The 19239-nt window shown below is 43.3% G+C and overlaps 1 protein-coding gene across 3 annotated transcripts in view; it reads left to right on the forward strand.

Annotated features, from left to right (window-relative positions):
- The window catches only part of RFFL (ring finger and FYVE like domain containing E3 ubiquitin protein ligase), a 423271-nt gene that overhangs the window by 267397 nt on the left and 136635 nt on the right, over positions 1-19239 (forward strand). For all 3 annotated transcript variants that reach the window (XM_085649647.1, XM_085649645.1, XM_085649646.1), the window contains one exon: positions 10147-10548. In XM_085649647.1, the coding sequence (XP_085505773.1) occupies positions 10147-10548 (402 nt within the window). The remainder of the gene's footprint in view (positions 1-10146; positions 10549-19239) is intronic.

Genomic DNA, 19239 nt, shown 5'->3' on the forward strand with positions numbered 1-19239 from the left:
CGATTACCTAAATTGCGAATGCTTTTAGGGAATAGCAAATTGCGATTCCCTATTTGGGATGCATCAAAGTCTTTCCTAAATGTGACTTCCCATTTAGGAAATGCTAATTACCATCAACTTCAAGTTGATGGTAATTTGCAAAAACTTTGAAAAATGCACAAAAGTGCGTTTTTCAAAGTGCCATGTGGCGCACACATATGACCTTATCATTGTTTTAAGTTCAAAAGAAATTTTATTGAAAGAGTAAAGGTGTCAGCATTCAGTATACTAAGTTAAACATAGGTCATCACAATGCAAGGAAACTTTAAAAGAAATTCATGAATTGGAATAATATATGGTAGAAATAGAACTCAATAAGGTTAGAGAAGTACACAATATCTTTCTTGTTGACATGGCATTTGCATGCGAGAACGTTTGGCACTTGTATTAATGTACAACGTAACAGGTGACCATAAATTCAGACAATTTTTCGCCATAGATCGAGGGTAAACAAAAGAAGTATCCAACCTGTGGTTGTGGCAGACTGCATACCACCAAGCCTGGTAGGAGATTTTAGCAAAGTCTTTCCAATTCCTGGTAATTTGTTGGAAAGCAATTGCTAGTAATAGATCAATAATTCGGACGTTGGATGGGTAATCATTCCAAATAGGAGAAAGGCTTCCCAAAAACACATGAGTAAATGAAATAGAAACATTTGTGCCAAAAATTACATTGATTTGAGACCATACACGTAACCAAAAACTATACACAAATGAGCATGAGAACAGCATATGAAACCAATCAGCATTCGGGGATGAGCAAGTCCAGCAATTACTCGTTACCAGGGGAAACCGTTTACTCAAGGTGTTTGGGCAGAGCAGAAGCCTATTGTAAATAAAAAACAATGTTCGTATGGTGTTGGCAGCTCTAGAAGATTTACGTATCTTAGTCCCTATCTTACTCCAGAAAAACATAGGCCAGGATGACTCTAAATCCTGTTCCCATGCAATCTCCGTTTTAGATTTCTATCTGGTGTCATTCAGGGAACGTAAATTAGCATAAAGAGCAAAGGGTTTGGGGCTGGTATGTAAGAGAATGTGGAGGCTATCTGGTGGAAAAGGATTATGAGCAACATCAGGTGTGATTGCAAAGTGAGTGCAAGTGTCTAACATTGCCTGTCTTAGAAGATTGATCCTTGATCTCAGCGCTGCGTTCGACACGTCAGTCATAACACTCTACTGAACCGTTTTTCGAATGTCGGCATTGTGGACAAGGCCTGGCTCTGGTTAAAATCTTTTCTGAGTAACAGGTCGTTCCAAGTGTTTGACGGACAGACAGTGTCTTCCAGCATGCCCCTGAAGTGTGGAGTCCCCCAGGGCTCCTCTTTAAGCCCCGCGCTTTTTAATATCTACATGAGGCCACTGGCTGAGGTAGTTCGTCCGTATGGAGTCAAGATCATATCCTATGCGGACGACACCCAGTTAGTGGTCTCATTAGCACAGGAGGCTCAACAGCCACTTTCAGGTGGACTAACAAAATGCTTGGAGGAGGTGAAGGCCTGGATGACTCTGTCATCGTTAAAGCTCAATGGTGACAAAACGGAGCTTATGCTCCTGGGCCCGGCTGATCCCACCTTCTTCAACTCACTATGGCCCACCTGTCTAGGCCCCCCCCCGGCTCTGAAGGATAACATCAAAAGCCTAGGGGTATGGCTGGACAGGAGCCTTTCACTTAACACCCAGGCCACAAAGCTCTCAGCCATCTGCTTTGGATTGCTCAGGACACTGAAGAAAGTTCTTCCTTTGCTCCCAATGGAGGCAAAGCAGATGGCCGTACAGGGCCTGATACAGTCACGATTAGACTCCAACAACGCCCTCGATTTGGGTGCACCAGAGTACACACTAAAGAGACTACAGCTGGTACAAAATTGCGCTGCCCGCACTCTGCTACAGATCCCACGTAGACTGCCAGTTAGAGCGGCACTGACCAGCCTGCATTGGCTCCCAGTGCGTAAGAGAGTCACCTTTAAGGCAATGTGTATTGCTCACCAGGCCTTCTGGGACTCGGGACCCCTAATTACTCGTAGTCTAGTAAGCCAGTATCGTCCAGGCAGAGACCTGCGATCTAGCCAGGCTTTTATGGCAACAGTCCCTAGAATCAAAAGGACAAGATCGGGTGGAAGGATGTTTGCCTTCAACGCCGCCAAGATCTGGAACTCCCTCCGTTCTCATTTGAGATCCAACCCTGACCTCACCTCTTTCCGCAAACAACTAAAAACACACCTGTTCAATTCTCCTCAATAAACTCAGTTCTCCTTCCCTACCGGTCTGCAACCTCACCCACCCTACCAACTGGTTCCTTTAGCGCTTGGACGCCTCAGGGCAGCAATTCGCGCTGTTATAAATTCACTTTCATTCATTCATTCATTGTATTTAGGGAAAGAGGAAGCAGGTAGACCGAACAATGGCAGAGTAAGGGGAAAGGTATAATTTGTGAATGAGAGAATAATTGATAAATCCAGATCAGACCCTTTTGTCTCCATGTTTTCCAATAGAAAGGTTTATTATGTATTAGCAAGGAACTATTATGCCATATTGTTGAATTAAGAAAACAGCCAGAGTTGCCGTGAGTTAAAGAGGGTTTGGGTCCCAAAAGCATAGATGTGTGTTTGATTATGGGAGTGGAAAGGGTCTGGGGTTTGCGGGAAAAAGAGAGATACTCTTGAAATGAAAAGGGAGATAAAAATAAACTCTTAACTAAGGTCCATAAAGGACATTCATCTATGGAATCACTCAACCAATAAGCAGACTGGCGCAAAAGGAAAGATTTTTGATACATAGAAAAATTAGGAAAGTTGACTCCACCGTCGGATTTAGGGTGAGTCAGTTTAGACAATGACAAACTGGACTTCTTGTTATTCCATAGGAAAGAGGAAAGGATGGAGTTAATCTTTTTAAACATTTTGGCCGGAATAGGGACTGGAATGTTAGAAATGGTGAATAATACTATAGGAGAGAGCATCATCTTTATCGTGTCAAGACGGCCCCACCAAGATAGATAAAGAGGATGCCATTTGGTGGTTAGTTCTGAGATTTTTTGGATGCATTTGTTCATACATAAGGATACGGTATCAGGAATCGAAGGAGTGAAATGCATTCCTAAATATTTAATATGATTTGGATTCCACATGAAGTGAGAAGATGCAAATTCATCTTTAAAAGTATATTTGGTGAGGGGCAAGATCTCACATGTATCTGTATTTAATTTATACCCAGAAATAGAGGGAAAGGCTTGCACCTCCGATAAAAAAGCCGGAATGGACTCATTGGGCTGTGAAATAAAGAGCAGAATATTGTCAGCATAAGCTGCAAGTTTGATGTGAGAGTCTTTGAAACCATGTATATCTTTATTTTGACGAATTTTTGAGAGGAAAGGTTCCAAAGCCAAATTGAACAGAAAGGGAGAGAGAGGGCAACCTTGGCGTACACCCCTACCCGGATCAAAAAATTGAGAAATTAAGCCATTGGCGCAGACAGCGGCACGAGGGTTTGAATAAAGGAGGGAGATTAAAGAAATGAACTTGGGACCAAAACCAAACCATCTAAGTGTATAAAGAATGTATGGCCATTCAAACTCTTTCAAATACTTTTTCAGCATCCAACGCTATTGCTGCAAGGGGATGCTTTAAATGGGAGGATTTGGATAACATGTCGAAAAAGAGTCTTGTATTATCTGTGATTAGCCGGCCTTTGACGAAACCAGATAGTTCTTTACCTAATAAATTTGGTAGAAAAGAATCTAAGCGAAGAGCTAAGGCTTTGGAGAAAATGTTATAATCAACGTTAACTAGTGATATAGGCCTGTAATGTTTACAAAATTTCGGGTCCTTGCTTTCTTCAGGATTGAGACAAATATGTGCTTCAGAAAAAGAACCCGTGGAGCCTTCTGGGGAACAAAAAGCATGTATCAGGGAGTGTAACTTGGGAAGTAATAGTTTGGAGAAGCACAGAAAAAATGTGACTGTAAAACCATCTGGCCCTGGTGCTTTGTCTTTTTTAAGGTGTTGAAGGGCATCAGAAGGTTCCTGTTGTGTGAGATCTAATTCTAAAGGAGATAGATCCGGAGAGGTGTGAGATGGTTTTTGAATGGTAGAAAAGAATTGGGATAGTAGAGAGTCTGTTGGATGTGTGTCAGCAGTATATAGTGATTGATAGAAGAGAGAAAACTCATTCAAGATATCCGTGCCTTTCAGTTTTAAAATAAAGTGTTCATCATAAATAGAATCAATATTTAGCTTAGTATGTTTAATTTTCAGATAGTTGGCTAGAATTCTCCCTGCCTTATTTTGGCCACCATAAAAGCACGCACTAGATTTTAATAAATACAATGACGCATTATCAGTGGATTCCTTGTTAAACTGAAGTTTAGCTTTTATAAGATCAGACAAACAATCTTTTGACTTAGATGAGTAATAGGAGTGCTCCAGTCTCTTTATCTCATTAAGGAGGTCTTTAGTATGTTTACGAGCTATATTACGTTTCTTAGCAACATACCCAATAATGAAATCCCTGGCTGAAGCTTTAAAGGCATCCCAAACAATCGAAATTGGCAGAGAATCATTCTGAATAAATAAAAAAAAATAATTGCAGAAGGTAGTGAAGGAGGATGTAAATGCGGAATCCAAAAGGAGAGTGTTATTAAAACGCCAGCGTCTAGAAGGGTTAGCCTTTGATAAAATATCAAGTTGGATTGAAATAGGGACATGATCTGACAATAGAATGGAACCAATCTCTGCATGTATAAGGGCATGGGGCACATTATGAGATACAAAAAATAGTCAGTTCTTGATTGGGTGTGGTGGGCGGGTGAATAAAAAGTCTACTCTCGCGTATAAGGATTACATAATCTCCATGCATCTAGGAGTTTATGTTCTGTGATTGTGTGAACAAAAGATTTATGGGGCTTATTTGGGATAAAAGAGACCTTAGAGTGGCGATCTAGAAAAGGGTCCAGGACCTGATTACAGTCACCAGCTAATATAAAATTGTCTTCAATACATGAAGTAATTTGTTGAGCTAGTGAGGACCAAAATGAAGAATCCCCACCAGTAGGGGCATAAACAACAAGAAAAGAGACCGGAGCACCTCCCAATAATAATTTAACATTTAACCAACGGCCACTCGCATCCGAATCTTGTGATATAAATTTAAAAGGAAGCGATTTCCAAGAAAGCAACATAACACCATTATGTTTGCCATCACCCGGAGAGAAGAAAATTTCACCCACCCAACCCCGTTTCAGTTTCAATGACTCAACAGCTGTAAGGTGAGATTCCTGGAGACAGACTATATCAGCTTTTAATTTAGCCAGATGGTTTAAAACTCGCTGCCTCTTAATGGGAGAGTTTAATCCCCTAACATTCCAGGGTAATATTTTCAACATCATAAAATATTAAAGAAGGAAAAGAAAGAAGAAAAAAGAAATGAGCAGCAATCCAATTCAATAGAATGACAAAGGTACATAGAAGAATACAAGTAAAAATAAATTACCTTATTCCCTATTAAGTAAAGAGAAAATAATAAGAGATGATAAAATCTGACAGTAAAACAGATAAAAGCAGAGATGCAAATGAACTAAAGTATCAAGCAAGAAAGAGAATAAGAAGAGTGCAAGAGAAATTAGATGAGAGATTCTTGGAAAATGTATGAAGAGAAGAAGAGAAAAATATTGATGACACCTGAAGAGAGAGAAAGCCAGAAAAAGAATTTAGAAGGAAAAAAGAAAAGAGAATAGAGAAGAGAAAATTAATGTATAAAACTGACATACCTACACAAAGAAGGTTCAGGGGTATAGGGAGGGGAGGTAGAACCACATGGAACAGACGGTACATTCAGGATTGACCACACGGAGGATCGGGAAGGAACACATTACAGGGATGAGACACCTGTGAAAATGAAGAATAACATATATTAAAATTATTAATAAAATTTATATTAAACAGTGGGTCAAAAAGTTCAAACAAGGTGACCTAGCATCCACAAAAATATGATTAAAACTCTAGGCCTTATCTAAAACCAAAAGAGAAGTATATGCAAACTTAGGTCAATTCAAACCAAAAGAACAACTCATGAGTGAACAATACTTCAAAGGAGAAAGCAGAACATGAGAAATCTGCAAGGAAAAGACATAAAATTGCATGAAATTAAGCGTTATGTGAGGACGAAGGACCTGAAGACTCCATGGCTCTTGTCTTACAAGAGTTTATGAAGCTTTGTAGGCGTAGTGGATCCTCGTACATTGTCGTTCTGTTGTTGTATGTGACTTTAAAAAGACATGGGTGAAAGAGGCCATGACGGGCCCCCATTGATCATAGATCAGACCTCATGTTGAGAAATGCTTGCGCCTATTAGCAGTTGCCTTGGCATAGTCTTGTGCAAAAAATAAAGCGGAGCCAGACCAAGTGATTCGTTGAGCCGATTTGAACGCGGACAGAACTTTTAACAGATCAGTATACTCCAAAAAATATAAGATGACTCCTCTTGGCCGTTGTGAAGACGAGGCATTAGAAGGAGGGCGACCCGACCTATGTGCACGCTGAATATTAAGAAGTGTGTCTTCTGGCATATGGAGTAATTTGGGGAGGAAAGATTTGAAGATGGTAAGAGGATCCGTCCCTTCAACTCCCTCCGCCAGTCCGTAAATGCACAGGTTAATCCGCCTGTTGTGGTTTTCAAGGTCCTCGACCTGCCGCTGGAGCACAGAGACTTGAGATTTGAGTTGAGAAACGTTGGTGCAAGTTTCCCCTAATGAGGACATGCTGTTTTCAACTGTAGTGAGCCTTGTGTTGAGTTAGGACCATTGATCAGTAAGAATTTGTATTTTGGCGCTGGTTTCTTCGATAAATGGTCTAAGTGCCCTCATTTCTTCCAATAACAGTTCCATGGAAACAGGGGAAACTGCTTTAGGCGTAGATGGAGGGTCTTTTTTAAGGCATTTAGTTAGTACATTCCCTGATTTTGTAAGATTAGGATCCATTGTTGCTTCGGAATCTTGAGATGGGAATGCCAGAGAATCCTCCAACTTGGAGAGTTCAGAATTTTTTTGAATTTTTAATAAATATACGTTTTGGTTTTGAATGCGATGAAAAAGATCCTTTCAGTCTGCCCATAGATCTCAAGTTAAACACAAACCTTAACAATAATTGGTGCACAGCTGCCCTGATAACATCCACGTAAGGAGTATGGACAACAACTCCACAGAGATGTATGTAAAGTGAAGTGAGAGAAAATAAATAAAAAGTTACAGCAAAGATGTTTATCCTCTCAGAGTGGCAAGTTGTATCAGCGTGGCCACAAAGAATGAGGAGAGCAATCACAAATGTGGATATATGAGCACACAGGAAGACTTTGAGGAGTTAAATTGAAGCATATCAAATCACGGGAGAATGGAACTCACAAGATGGCCGCTGCAAGTATTTCTCCTCAGCTTCTCCAAATGACATGGTGAATTGATGTGTCAGAACATCTCCAAGGATTATAGAGCGGGAGCGCTGCTATTTAGAGAGAGTCAGGTAACTTTGAAAAATTGGAGGCATACCCAGGTCAATAGCGCTATAGAGAAGGAGAGCTCCGTACTTCAGATAGGGCACACAAAATGGCGGCCGCGCTATCGCGGCGTCGAGAAAAAATATGTAATCAAAAATAAACCATTACATCAAAATGTGCGGGATTACCAGAGGTCGCATTGTGTTCAGACGACCTTCAGACGAGTCGGCCATTTTGTGCGATAGCGTAAGCTTTCCTGTTAACGCGAAACCTTCACGTTGCACCGGAGAGCCTCACCCGGGTGCCGTTATGCTCATCGGGCGCCAAGCCACGCCCCTCCCAGGAACATCATTGTTCATTGCGTCAGTTACTCGCTAAACAATAATAATCCCACCATTTCCCCCTGACCCTGCGGTGTTATGTGGACAGCCGTAGCTATATAAATGGGCCCCTCCTGTTTCACGTATAAGTCCATTGCAGTATGCCATTCTGCAAATGAAGGGAGATCAGAAGAGTTCCAGTGCCTTGCAATGTCTCTTTTGGCCATCATAGTACCAATACTAACTATTGTACCATCCCCACGACTTCCTACCATGTCATCCAAGATATCCAACAGAGCACATGGGGGCAAATGCTGCACAGATTTACAAGATTCTGCATTAAAAGGACACCCCCAGATCATGTGGAAAATATTGCCTCCCTTATCTGGACAGTGAAAGCTTGTGGACACGGGGAGTTTCTTCGCTCGCCACAGTTTCTTGGGAGTGAAGTAAGTAGTATGTATTTTAATGGTGTGAGCTGGATTCACAAGGAGATGACCAGCTCATGGGCGGCCATTTTTGCATCCTTTGAGTCACTTTCTTCCTGAGTGCCCATCCATGTCTCCCACCTTTCTTTTAACACTGAGAAGAAATCTGGGGAAGAAATTACTAAGGATATGTAGATACATGCTATCCTTCCTTTGTCCCAGGGGACCTATAAGAAGCTGCTTCTAATATTAATAAAACTTAGATTTCTGAAGTTCGAATTCTGCCTGGAGGGTTTGAAAAACTTCATGTGGGATCCCTGTCGAACATCTCTTAACTTAGGCTCAACTGGAAGGTTTTGGCAAGTGGGATCTCATTGGAAACTCTATGTCTGAACCACTGGTCTGAGCCACTGCCCTGGTCACAGGGAGGTCTCCAATGTAATCTTTTGGTCCCAGCCAATCCAGCATAAATCCTACTTCCAAGAAAAACCACTGTAGTGGCCTCTGGCAATGAGTGATGTATGTGGGACCAATAAGCAGACCCAGAATATTTTCTCGACTATCTAAACATTAAGAACCTTACTTCAGCTCAGAATGCATGGTCGTGCCACCCTTATGCCACTAGCTTTTCAACCGCTACTGAGTTAATCCTCTGTTTCTTTAATCACGCCATTTCATCGATCTCCTGTCACTTCTCCACATCCCCTCACCACATGTCCGGCGATACACACCCCTCCGGAGAAGATGCAGAATCTATAATCTACATGAATGTTGATTCCTTTGCCTTCATTTCTTCTTTTGAAAGATTTAATTTTTTTCTATTTTATGCGACAAATCATTCCAAAAATTACTCAGAAGCTGGAGAGCTGTTAATATCTTCAATGATTTATTTCATCTTGTGGAAAATACTTTCTTGTTAATTATTGGTTAACAGTGAAAAATGATAGAAGATTCAACACTATTACCAGGTATTTAGATGACACATCTACTTGTAAAATCTTCAGCAATTATTGTAGATGGTAAATGTAAGTAACAAGATACCCTTTGAGAGCAAGGACATACCTGCTAGCAGTAGGAGATGCGGGATCTAAACACTGGTGAGGCGCATTGCATGCATCGCCTTGAAAGGTGCAACCTTGTGCTTTTACCTGCATGCATACCATCTTGGTGCTAGTGCTCAGTTCATTACATCATCGCCCCACCCACTAGTCACATAATGCAATATTGCAAATGATGGCTCTAGCTGATCGTTAGCCCTGCTTAGCATGGCAGCTCTATTTGTTCTTCTGCATGGCTGCACCTCCAAGATGCAGCAGCAAAAGTCACACGGCCTCCAGGACTGCCTCCTGGGTGCAGTATCCCCCGAGACACATTGATTGTTGGTTGTTGTATCGCATGTCTTCTATGACCTGCTATTTTGATTCTGTTTCCAGAAAGGTTGTTGACTAATGCTTGGTGATTTGGGCACTTACCAGACTTTCTGGCTTTATAGGCGTATAAATGCTATAGATGCCCATAGATGTTAAGGGACAGGGAAAATCTTTTTCATGAATTCCAGTTACTACGCTGACAAAGGGAAATCATTCCTTCATGTGTGAGAATACAAGAGATTAGCACTTGTAAATGCATTTTTGAGAGTTGCTTTCGTTGGTTAGACTGGGGGATAAAAGAGAAGAATAACGTACGAATTATTTTGAAGTGTTTGTAAAATACCACCACACCGAAATAGAATTAAATATGCTCTGCTTAGGATGCTTGAATCACTGTTTGTCCCCAGTCTTACCTATCTATGTGTGCTGTTTTTCAGATATATGAGGAGCAACGTAATACCAGACTTTTATAACCTTTTATATTTGTAATCCTTTCTCTAAACAGCACAGCTGCATTGACTGTGGGAAGAACTTCTGCAATGCATGCTCCGCGCAGCCCGTTGGAGGTCCGCGGCTGTGCGCCCTCTGCAGGCGCTTCCGGACAACCACCTTCGTGCGCGTGGAACTGATGAAGATGAAAGTGAAGGATCTTCGGGACTACTTGTCCCTGCATGACGTTTCAACGGAGCTGTGTCGGGAGAAGGCGGACTTAGTTGATCTGGTGTTGAACCAGCAGCCTCTGGCGGCGGGAGATCCGCGGACTTCCTCGACCTTACTTAACCCCGACATTTCAGAGGAGAACACCCTCCCATCACAGACGCCGGTTGATAGGAGGTTCGCAGGAAGTATTTCATCTTTATCAGATGCTGAGATACTCCCCTCTGGTGACAGGACGGAACACATGCAGGTAACCACTGTGCAAGATGCTGATATAGTCGAAGTGATATTTGATTTGCCGGTATTGTGCACAATTGGCAAAACGAGATTAAGCAAGTACAGATGGTTCATGAGTTGCTCTTTAGCAGTTATCACATTTTTCTCTGCAAAAAACAGTGTCTCTGAACATCTCTGTCGACAGTTCAGATGCTATCAAATGTTGGCTGTCCCCTACAAATATAGCACCAAGACTAACACACAGATTAACAGAATTGACTCTCACATCCTGAGCAATAAACTGGGAAAGTCAATCCTTTGCAGCACTTATTTAAAACATGGATTAAAGGTGGCTGTGTTTTGTCCCGTGCTTCAGTGAGCCTTCTGTTCTGCATTGCTACACTTGCTGGCCTCGTCAATTACTGCGGACTGCCCCTTAGTACCCCTGCACGGCTGCAGTGAGGAGGTGACAGCTGTTTACTCCTCTAGTGCTACTGCGAGTGCTGATCGTTTTACCTCTCTCAAAAAAGCACACTTATTCCAAACCCTCTCATCCACCTCAATCTTTCAAGCTGCCTTTTAAAAGTCCAACCTACTCAATCTACGTCATTGGCAATTACTGAATTCCGTTTACAACCACTTTTGGTAGCTTTTCCTAGTGGCTTATCGAAATGCTGACCGTCCAGTTAGCCCGGTGGCTATTAATTCCTTCCAGATGGTCTCTAAAATAAATGATTTATTTACTGATAAAGTTCAGACAGGTAGTAAGTAGCCTGTTCTGTTTAAACACCAACATCCACCTAATCCTCCATCATGCCCTTTCTCTTGGATAGTTAAACGTCTGCTGACTTTTCCCTTGAAAAAAGCGGATTCCATGATTTTTTTTTCTCAAATTGTGTTTATTGAGTTTACCAGTTTACATAGAGCATAGGAACGTATCGCCTTGTAAACCATAGAACAAAGTCATGCCATTGTATCAAACAGTATCCCACAACACGGTTAATACATAATCCCACATTGAGAATCCTGCAAGCTACATCCAGCTGGGTTCATTATAACCAATCCATGAGACAAAGAAACTAGAAACTCATTAAAAGAATACAGCAACAGTGGAATGTGCATACATGAAGCTTCAATAACTCAAATGGAGTTGCAAGGCTGTAAGGTATAGAGTGGGGTTTATACTACTGAATCCAAATTTGACTGCTCATGAGGTAATAACAGAAGCTAACCGCCTTAAAGTCTTACGAGTGGCAAGAGAGCACAGGTAGACCCCTCGACAAGTATCCCAACAGTGGGCCCCAGATATAGTCAAATCCTTTCCGAGAATCTGTAAGCTTATCAGTCAAACGCTCCATGGTTAAACCATGCCAGAGACGAACATGCCTTTGGGACATGGAGGGCCCCAAAGGCTTTTTCCATGCCGCTGCTAATGTCCTCTTGGCTGCCCCCAAGCATAACCACATTATGGATCTGTCTCCCATTGTTTGGTGTTTTTAACGGTGGGTCCTGTAGCCCCAACAGGACGAAATCAGGTGTCTCAGGCAAAGGGTAGCCCAAGATATGCCTCGTCTGGGCCAGGATCGTGTTCCAATATAGTCTAATCGAGGGGCAGTCCCACCAATGACTTCTCATGAGGTAATAACAGAAGCTAACTGCCTTAATGTCTTACGTCTAGAATAAATGAAGAACACGGGTACAAGAGTGGCAAGAGAGCACAGGTAGACCCCTCGACAAGTATCCCAACAGTGGGCCCCAGATATAGTCAAATCCTTTCCGAGAATCTGTAAGCTTATCAGTCAAACGCTCCATGGTTAAACCATGCCAGAGACGAACATGCCTTTGGGACATGGAGGGCACCAAAGGCTTTTTCCATGCCGCTGCTAATGTCCTCTTGGCTGCCCCCAAGCATAACCACATTATGGATCTGTCTCCCATTGTTTGGTGTTTTTAACGGTGGGTCCCGTAGCCCCAACAGGACGAAATCAGGTGTCCGAGGCAAAGGGTAGCCCAAGATATGCCTCATCTGGGCCAGGATCGTGTTCCAAGTCTAATCGAGGGGCAGTCCCACCAAATATGCCTGAGGTCCACTGAGAGTCCACACCCCCTCCAACAGCGGTCCGAGGTGTTTGGATAGATCTTGTGGAGCTTTGCAGGGTGGAGATACCAATCTTAGAGAAGTTTATAGTGGGCCTCCCTTAGGTCTAACGGTCTGTTGTGCATAGGTATGTCCTTAAATAGTGTGTTCCATTGTTTCGCAGTAATTAAAGTGCCTAAGACCCTTTCCCAGAATGCCCTATATCTTGGGCTATGAGTGGTGGTCGATGCATTAAGAAGGGAATAGATAAATGAATTGGTCCCTGTTAGACCCGGATCCCTGGTTGGCTGAGGCCAACCAGGCCAAATAGGGACCCGCGTTTCAACGTCAGGGAAAAGAAGGTCACCTTCTGAGATAGGCCCGCTCACCCCCTTGGTAGCTTGGCACGAGCAGCTAGGCTTATCTTCAAGGCAAATGTGTAAAGTATTTGCAACCACGCTCACAGCAACCCAATGATGACACCACAAATAGACTCCACACGAGTTTTATAAAAGCGAGTATAAATTTTATATAAAAAGATATACGATCAGACCACACAATATAAATGCAACATATGAGTATGGGTAATATGTCTCCTGGCTGGTTGTTAGGCCAGCCAGCCCTTGTAAGTTCTGACGATATTAATGAGCACTTCTAAACTTTCCACTGTAATCCTAATACCATGTTATGCAGTTCGTAATGATAGAATCAGGCACTTTTGCAATGTAACAATAATGCAATGCGTAACGCAACAATAAGGCACTTGGCGATGTAAAAATAATGCGATCAGGTAGTTCGTTATGCAGGAATAATGCAATGCGTAATACGCTAATCAGGTAGTTCGTTATGCAGAAACAATGCAGTGCATCATACGACAATCAGGTAATTCGTTATGCAGAAATAATGCCATGCGTCATACACTAATCAGGTAGTTCAGTTTGCAGGAATAATGCAATGCGTAATACACTAATTAGGTACGCCGTTGTGCAGAAATGATGCATTGTGTAATGCGACCATCATGTACTCCGTTATGCAGAAATAAGATAATGCGTAGTACACTCCGAGGCGGTCTCTCCGCCACTCCTTCTGACTCATAGTCAGCCTCCGTCAACAGTTGCCCCCAACACGGGTATGGTGTAACAAAAAGTGCAGCTCCGGCCCCGGTCTTGCCACTCCCTTGGCAATACGGGCCGCAATACGAGCCAAAGCAGAGGCTCACGCTGCCGGAATGATAGAGAGGCCGAGAGTGTCTCACTCCGAGCCCGCACCCCGCCCCAGGAGTCGACACACGTAACCTGGGGGGCGCGAACCCACTCTCTTCTCCTCGTCCAACGACTTGGGCCTCTGATGCAATCTTTGTGAAATGGCAACAGCGGGGTTGGGCCGGCGGCTCAGCTCCTCCGGGGCTGCTGGTCCGGGCCGCTACTGCTTCAAAGATCTCAGGCTGCCACAGGGCACATTAACACAGCGTCGCTGAGACTCCCTTGAGCTTCTGGTCCACGATCACCGGGCACTCCACACGAAGGTCTCAGGCTGCACAAAGAACACGCGCACAGCGTCGCTGAGACTCACTTTAACTTCGGGTGCACGATATCAAGGCAATCCTCAGGAAGGTCTCACGCTGCACAAAGCACACGCACAAAGCGTCGCTGAGACTCACTTGGATTCCGGTGCACACGATAACTGGACAATCATCACGCTGCAAAAATCACACGCACACAGTGTCGCTGATCCTCGCTTGGACTCCAGGTGCCCACGATCACAGGGCACTGCTTACGAGGGTCTCAGGCTGCAACAAGCACACACACACACAGCGTCGCTGAGTCTCTCCTGGAATCTTTTGTGTTCCTGAGTTTCCACAACAGGGAGCCAGCTCACCTCGGGCCCTTGGGAATAAGTCACTTCAGGACACAGCACAGCAAAGTCCTTTCAAGCAGGGGGACACAGCACACAGCAAAGTCCCTTTAGCCTTTCCTTGGTTAAAACAGCAAACTGCAGGCCAGCCTCAGAACACACAGCGAGGGTCAGTCCTTTCCTTCAGTCTCTTCAGTCGTTTCTTCCTTGGCATATGTTCCTCTTGACATCGAAGTAGCTCCAGTCTTGTTCAAACTTGATCAAGCCATTCTCCAAAGTTCAGGGGCTTTAGCTCTCTTAGTTATACCTCTCAATGGCTTTGAAGTCTTTGTGATTAGGGGCACTGACCCCTGTTCAAACCAGTTCTGGGTGCCTCCCTGCCAGTGACACCTTCTTCCTTTGATTAGTGGGGGTCTGGATTCTCAATCACTCAGTAGGAGATGGGACAATTGTTTTATAGCAGCGACCCAGGCCTCTTCGCCTCTAGGCACTGCTCCTCCCCCTACACTCTAGATGCAGGTCAGCCTGTTGTTGTCTCACCTCTTCCCCTGGGTCAAGACATTCCCCGGATCCTATCGCTTTCAAATCCAGACAGTCAATCCACAACCAGGCAGAGACCCACAGAAATGTTAGAGCACAAATATCCAGCCACGTCTAAAAGAGTGGCTTCTAAACACACAATGCAAAAACCACCTTCATAAAAAGATGTGTTATGACATTGTGAGTTCAGGCACACTAAACTAAACCTTTCTATCTTAATCCTTTGGAAAAATAGGCTGGAAAACATATTGCACATCCTCCCCATTCTATCCTATGGGCAAGATGGCCTTTCAGCAGTGAAAAACGAAATGGAGATTATTTCACTGTCAGGACATGGTACACACCTTAGTACATGTCCTACCTTTCACATGCACTGCACCCTGTCCAGGGGGTACCCTGAACCTACCATAGGAGTGTCTGATGTGTATAGAAAGCGAAGGGTAAGGTCTAGCAAGTGGGTGCACTTGTCAGACAACATGACAGTTTAACAAACTGCGCGCAGGCACTGTAATGGCAGGCCTGAGTTCCCTTTTTAAAGCTACTTGGGTGGGTGGCACAAATAGTGCTGCAGGCCCACTAGTAGCATTTGCATTACCAGCCCTGGCACAAATAGTGCACTTTACTAGGGACTTTACTAGTAAGGCAAACATACCAATCATGGACAACCTATTACTATTACACTTTATACAGGGAGCACTTGCACTTTGATACTGTTTAGCATTGGCAAAGTGTCCAAAGCATCTAAGTTGGCAACGCAATGTCAGAAAAATGGTCTAGGGGGAAAGTAAAAAGTTTACGGAACTTTAACCAAAAAGGGCCAAGTCCTACTGTCCCTCTAGCCCCCACCCCCGCCCTTGGAGCACAAATTGTTCAATCTGGAGCAGATCCGTGGTGGCTGCCTGTCTATACTCTGGCTGTATTACCCAATGAATCAATTGGTTATAATTTGGGCTCTCGGTTGTATGGTATTTTTTTTTTTTTTACTTTTCCGTCTGTATTTATCTACATTTTCTTTTTTGTCCATCTCATTAGTATTTATCCATATTTATTTTGTGTTTTGGGAAAAACGGTGTCACAATTAATTAATTAATTAATTCACAAAATGGTTTCCACATTTCTTTAACTGATGAACATGCAATCATACTTTGATGCTTGTCGCATTTTAGCAAATTAAAATAACAAAACATTACACCTAAATATTACCATTTTATTTATATATATATATATATATATATTCTCACTCACTCCCTCCCCTCTCAAAAGAAGCACAATCTTCAGTATTTTTCCGCTTTCAAAAATAAATACAGACAAGAAACACATTGGTTTCTGTCTGTATTTATCTGTAAAAATGGAAAACTGGGAGCCTTAGTTATAATGAAATCTCTGTATCAGGGAGATTAAAGTCTCTGCAGCAATTGGCAAAGGAAAGTATTTACCAGCCATGGTATGAATCTAAAGTAGTGAACCCCCCCTTCCGTCCACAAATCAAAGGGACCCTGTGTAAGAGCTGATGGGAATGCCTTATTAAAGTGAATGGGTGTGTATGGGGAGGGGAAGGTTGTAATATTGCTCTGCCTTGTTGTAACATCCCACACTTTGAGTGTGGTTCTAGTAGGAGTGCTTAAGTATACATTCTGAGGTCGAAAATCTTTAGCTTTCCAAATAAGATCCCATATCGTTCTGCCTGTGACCGCCCTGTCCATGTGGAGCCAGTGTTTCTCTGACTCTCTCAAGGGCCATTCCGAAATCACCCGAAGTTGTGCAGCTCTATAATATGCTAGAAGGTTTGGGAGTGCAAGCCCCCCTTCCTGTTTGGGAAGCTGTAATAGTTTGTTAGAGAGACAAGCCCTCCAATTCTGCCTAATGAATTTTGGTATCTGGGATCGCAAAGAGGTAAAAAATTGGCTATCGACCTCCACTAGAAGGCCATGAAAGAGGTACAGCACCCAGGGCAGGACCATCATCTTGATCGCGTTAATCCTACCCATCCTAGTAAAATACATTAAAGTCAATATATATTTTTTTTTTATATAAATTTTTATTAAGAACATTGGGCGTCAGTAATTCACATGATCTAGACACACTTACATCTTGACAATACAAATATCTTTTTACATATCTGAAAGCACCACTTGTACACAACTCCGTTTATCTTTTATCTGCAGCACCACCCACCGCCCCCATCACTTTCCTTCCGTTACTTTTATTCCGACCTTCAGACATCTTCTGACTGGGGTGGGTCACAAATATATCCCCTGAATTTGTTCCAGTCTCCCCAGATTCTCGCCCATTTTTGGGGACATCCCCGATGTAAATACACTGCCCTTTCTGCTACCATGGCTTCATCCATATCCGTACACCATTCTCGCAGCGTAGGAGACTCACTCGACCCCCACCTCCTTGCTATATTTCTTTTAGCAACCATGGTTCCCAGTGTTACCCAATCCTGCGCCGGGTGGGTTAGGTCAGTCGGCTCCCATATGTTTAATAAGCAACGTTTCGGTTCCGGAAGCACAGAGTCCCCCACGGTTTGCGACACAGTCCTCATTTTTAACTCTTGTTGCAAATGGCAAAGGATGGGAGGGAGATTAGCCTTGTGGCGATCTGCAACCCGCTGTGTAATCTTTATTCCTAAATATGTGATCTCTTTGTGTGCCAATTAAAAGGGCATCAGTGAAGCCAAAGTTTGCATATCACCCTCCGGTACCGTCAAATTAAAGTAGAAATGACTTTGTGAGATTGACCTTAAAGCCGGCCACTGGTTCATACTTCGGAAGTTCTGTTTGTAAAACTAAAAGCAAGTTCTGTGAAGAAGTGAGTGTCTGAAGTATGTCGTCTGCAAACAAAGAGATTTTATGATCAAACGATCCAAAAGGGATGCTGTGTACGTGGGAGATAGTCCCTCTGATGTAACCCTCGAGCGGGTATTGGCATAGTTAGCTTTTCGACACATAGTTCTCCCCCAGTCCGAGCCGGAGGAGGAAGGCAGAGAAGAGAAATGTCCAAATCACTATGTCATCATCGAGCACCAGTAATACTGCAAGTATTTTCTTTTTCTCTGCCTTCTCGATCAAGTAGACTACTCGCTGTAAATTATCGTGGGTTTGCCTTCCCTTAATAAATCTGATTGGTCAGGATGGATCAAATCTAACAGTACTCCTTCCAATCTGGTTACTAAAATGTTAGTATAGCGCTTCGCATCTAGGTTTAACAAGGCAATTGGCCAGTAAGAGGGGCATAAGCTAGGATCTTTCCGGTTTTAGGTAGGACTGTAATGAGTGCTTCTTCCATTGAAAGCGTGACTGCATGTGTCTTTCCAAAGGAATCAAAAAGAGAGGTCAAGTAGGGGGGGTCAGATCCACACTAAAAGTTTTTATCAAATTAGGCCATGAGCCCGTCTGGCCCTGGGGATTTGTGCTGTTTCAGTGAATCGATTGCCTGTTGTACTTCTTCTGTCCATATGGGCTCTTCTAGCTCTACCTGCTGAGCTTCTGAAATCTGATGGAGTGTCACCTTCGTCAAGTAGTCCAATGATAAGGAGGCGGGGACCATGTCTGTAGGATCAAATTTGCTTTACTAAGATTCCGCAGAACAAAAGGAAGCAAATTACATACACAGCAAGCCGCCTACAATCCTCACTCGGGCCAGCCGCGTGGGCCAATTAGCATTAAATAGGCAGGTTGAGGAATTACAACTAATAGCATGGTTACACAGCAAGTCGTCTACAACCCAGAATGGGTTGGCTGCGTATAGGGAATAGTGAACGTGGGCAACCTTGTACCTCTTGTGCTGTACACTTATCAAGTTATAGCTGAAAAGACCAAATCCGTAGTGTGGCCACTGCATGTGGTAAAGGACTTGTTGCGCTTGAAAAACCTAACTGAAACATCAAAACATGAGAAGGAAGAAGAAAAACAAACTCCCTGTCCCCCAAACCCCCACCCTCAACCCTTCCGAATAGGAAAATCGGTATGAGGTAACAACTTCATGTTGATAAAGCCTTCTCATCCCCCTGCTCGGGCGGCAAAAACTTTAAGATACGTAGCTATGCGGGACATGTTAACTCCCTAAACTCTTTGGACAGGATGGTAATGAGCGGTGACCAGATTCTCGCATGGACCGTGTCTTTACAGTAAAGGGTTTTCGTAAAATCTCTTAAATACATCCGCCTTGCCTCCCTCTGTATGGGTCAATATCTCCTTGGCATCTCGTATCGAGCTGGTATATCCCTTCTCATGTTTTGTCTGTAACTGC

This window comes from Triturus cristatus, chromosome 3_2 (assembly GCF_964204655.1).
Source record: "Triturus cristatus chromosome 3_2, aTriCri1.1, whole genome shotgun sequence".
In the NCBI taxonomy this organism is placed as follows: Eukaryota; Metazoa; Chordata; class Amphibia; order Caudata; family Salamandridae; genus Triturus; species Triturus cristatus.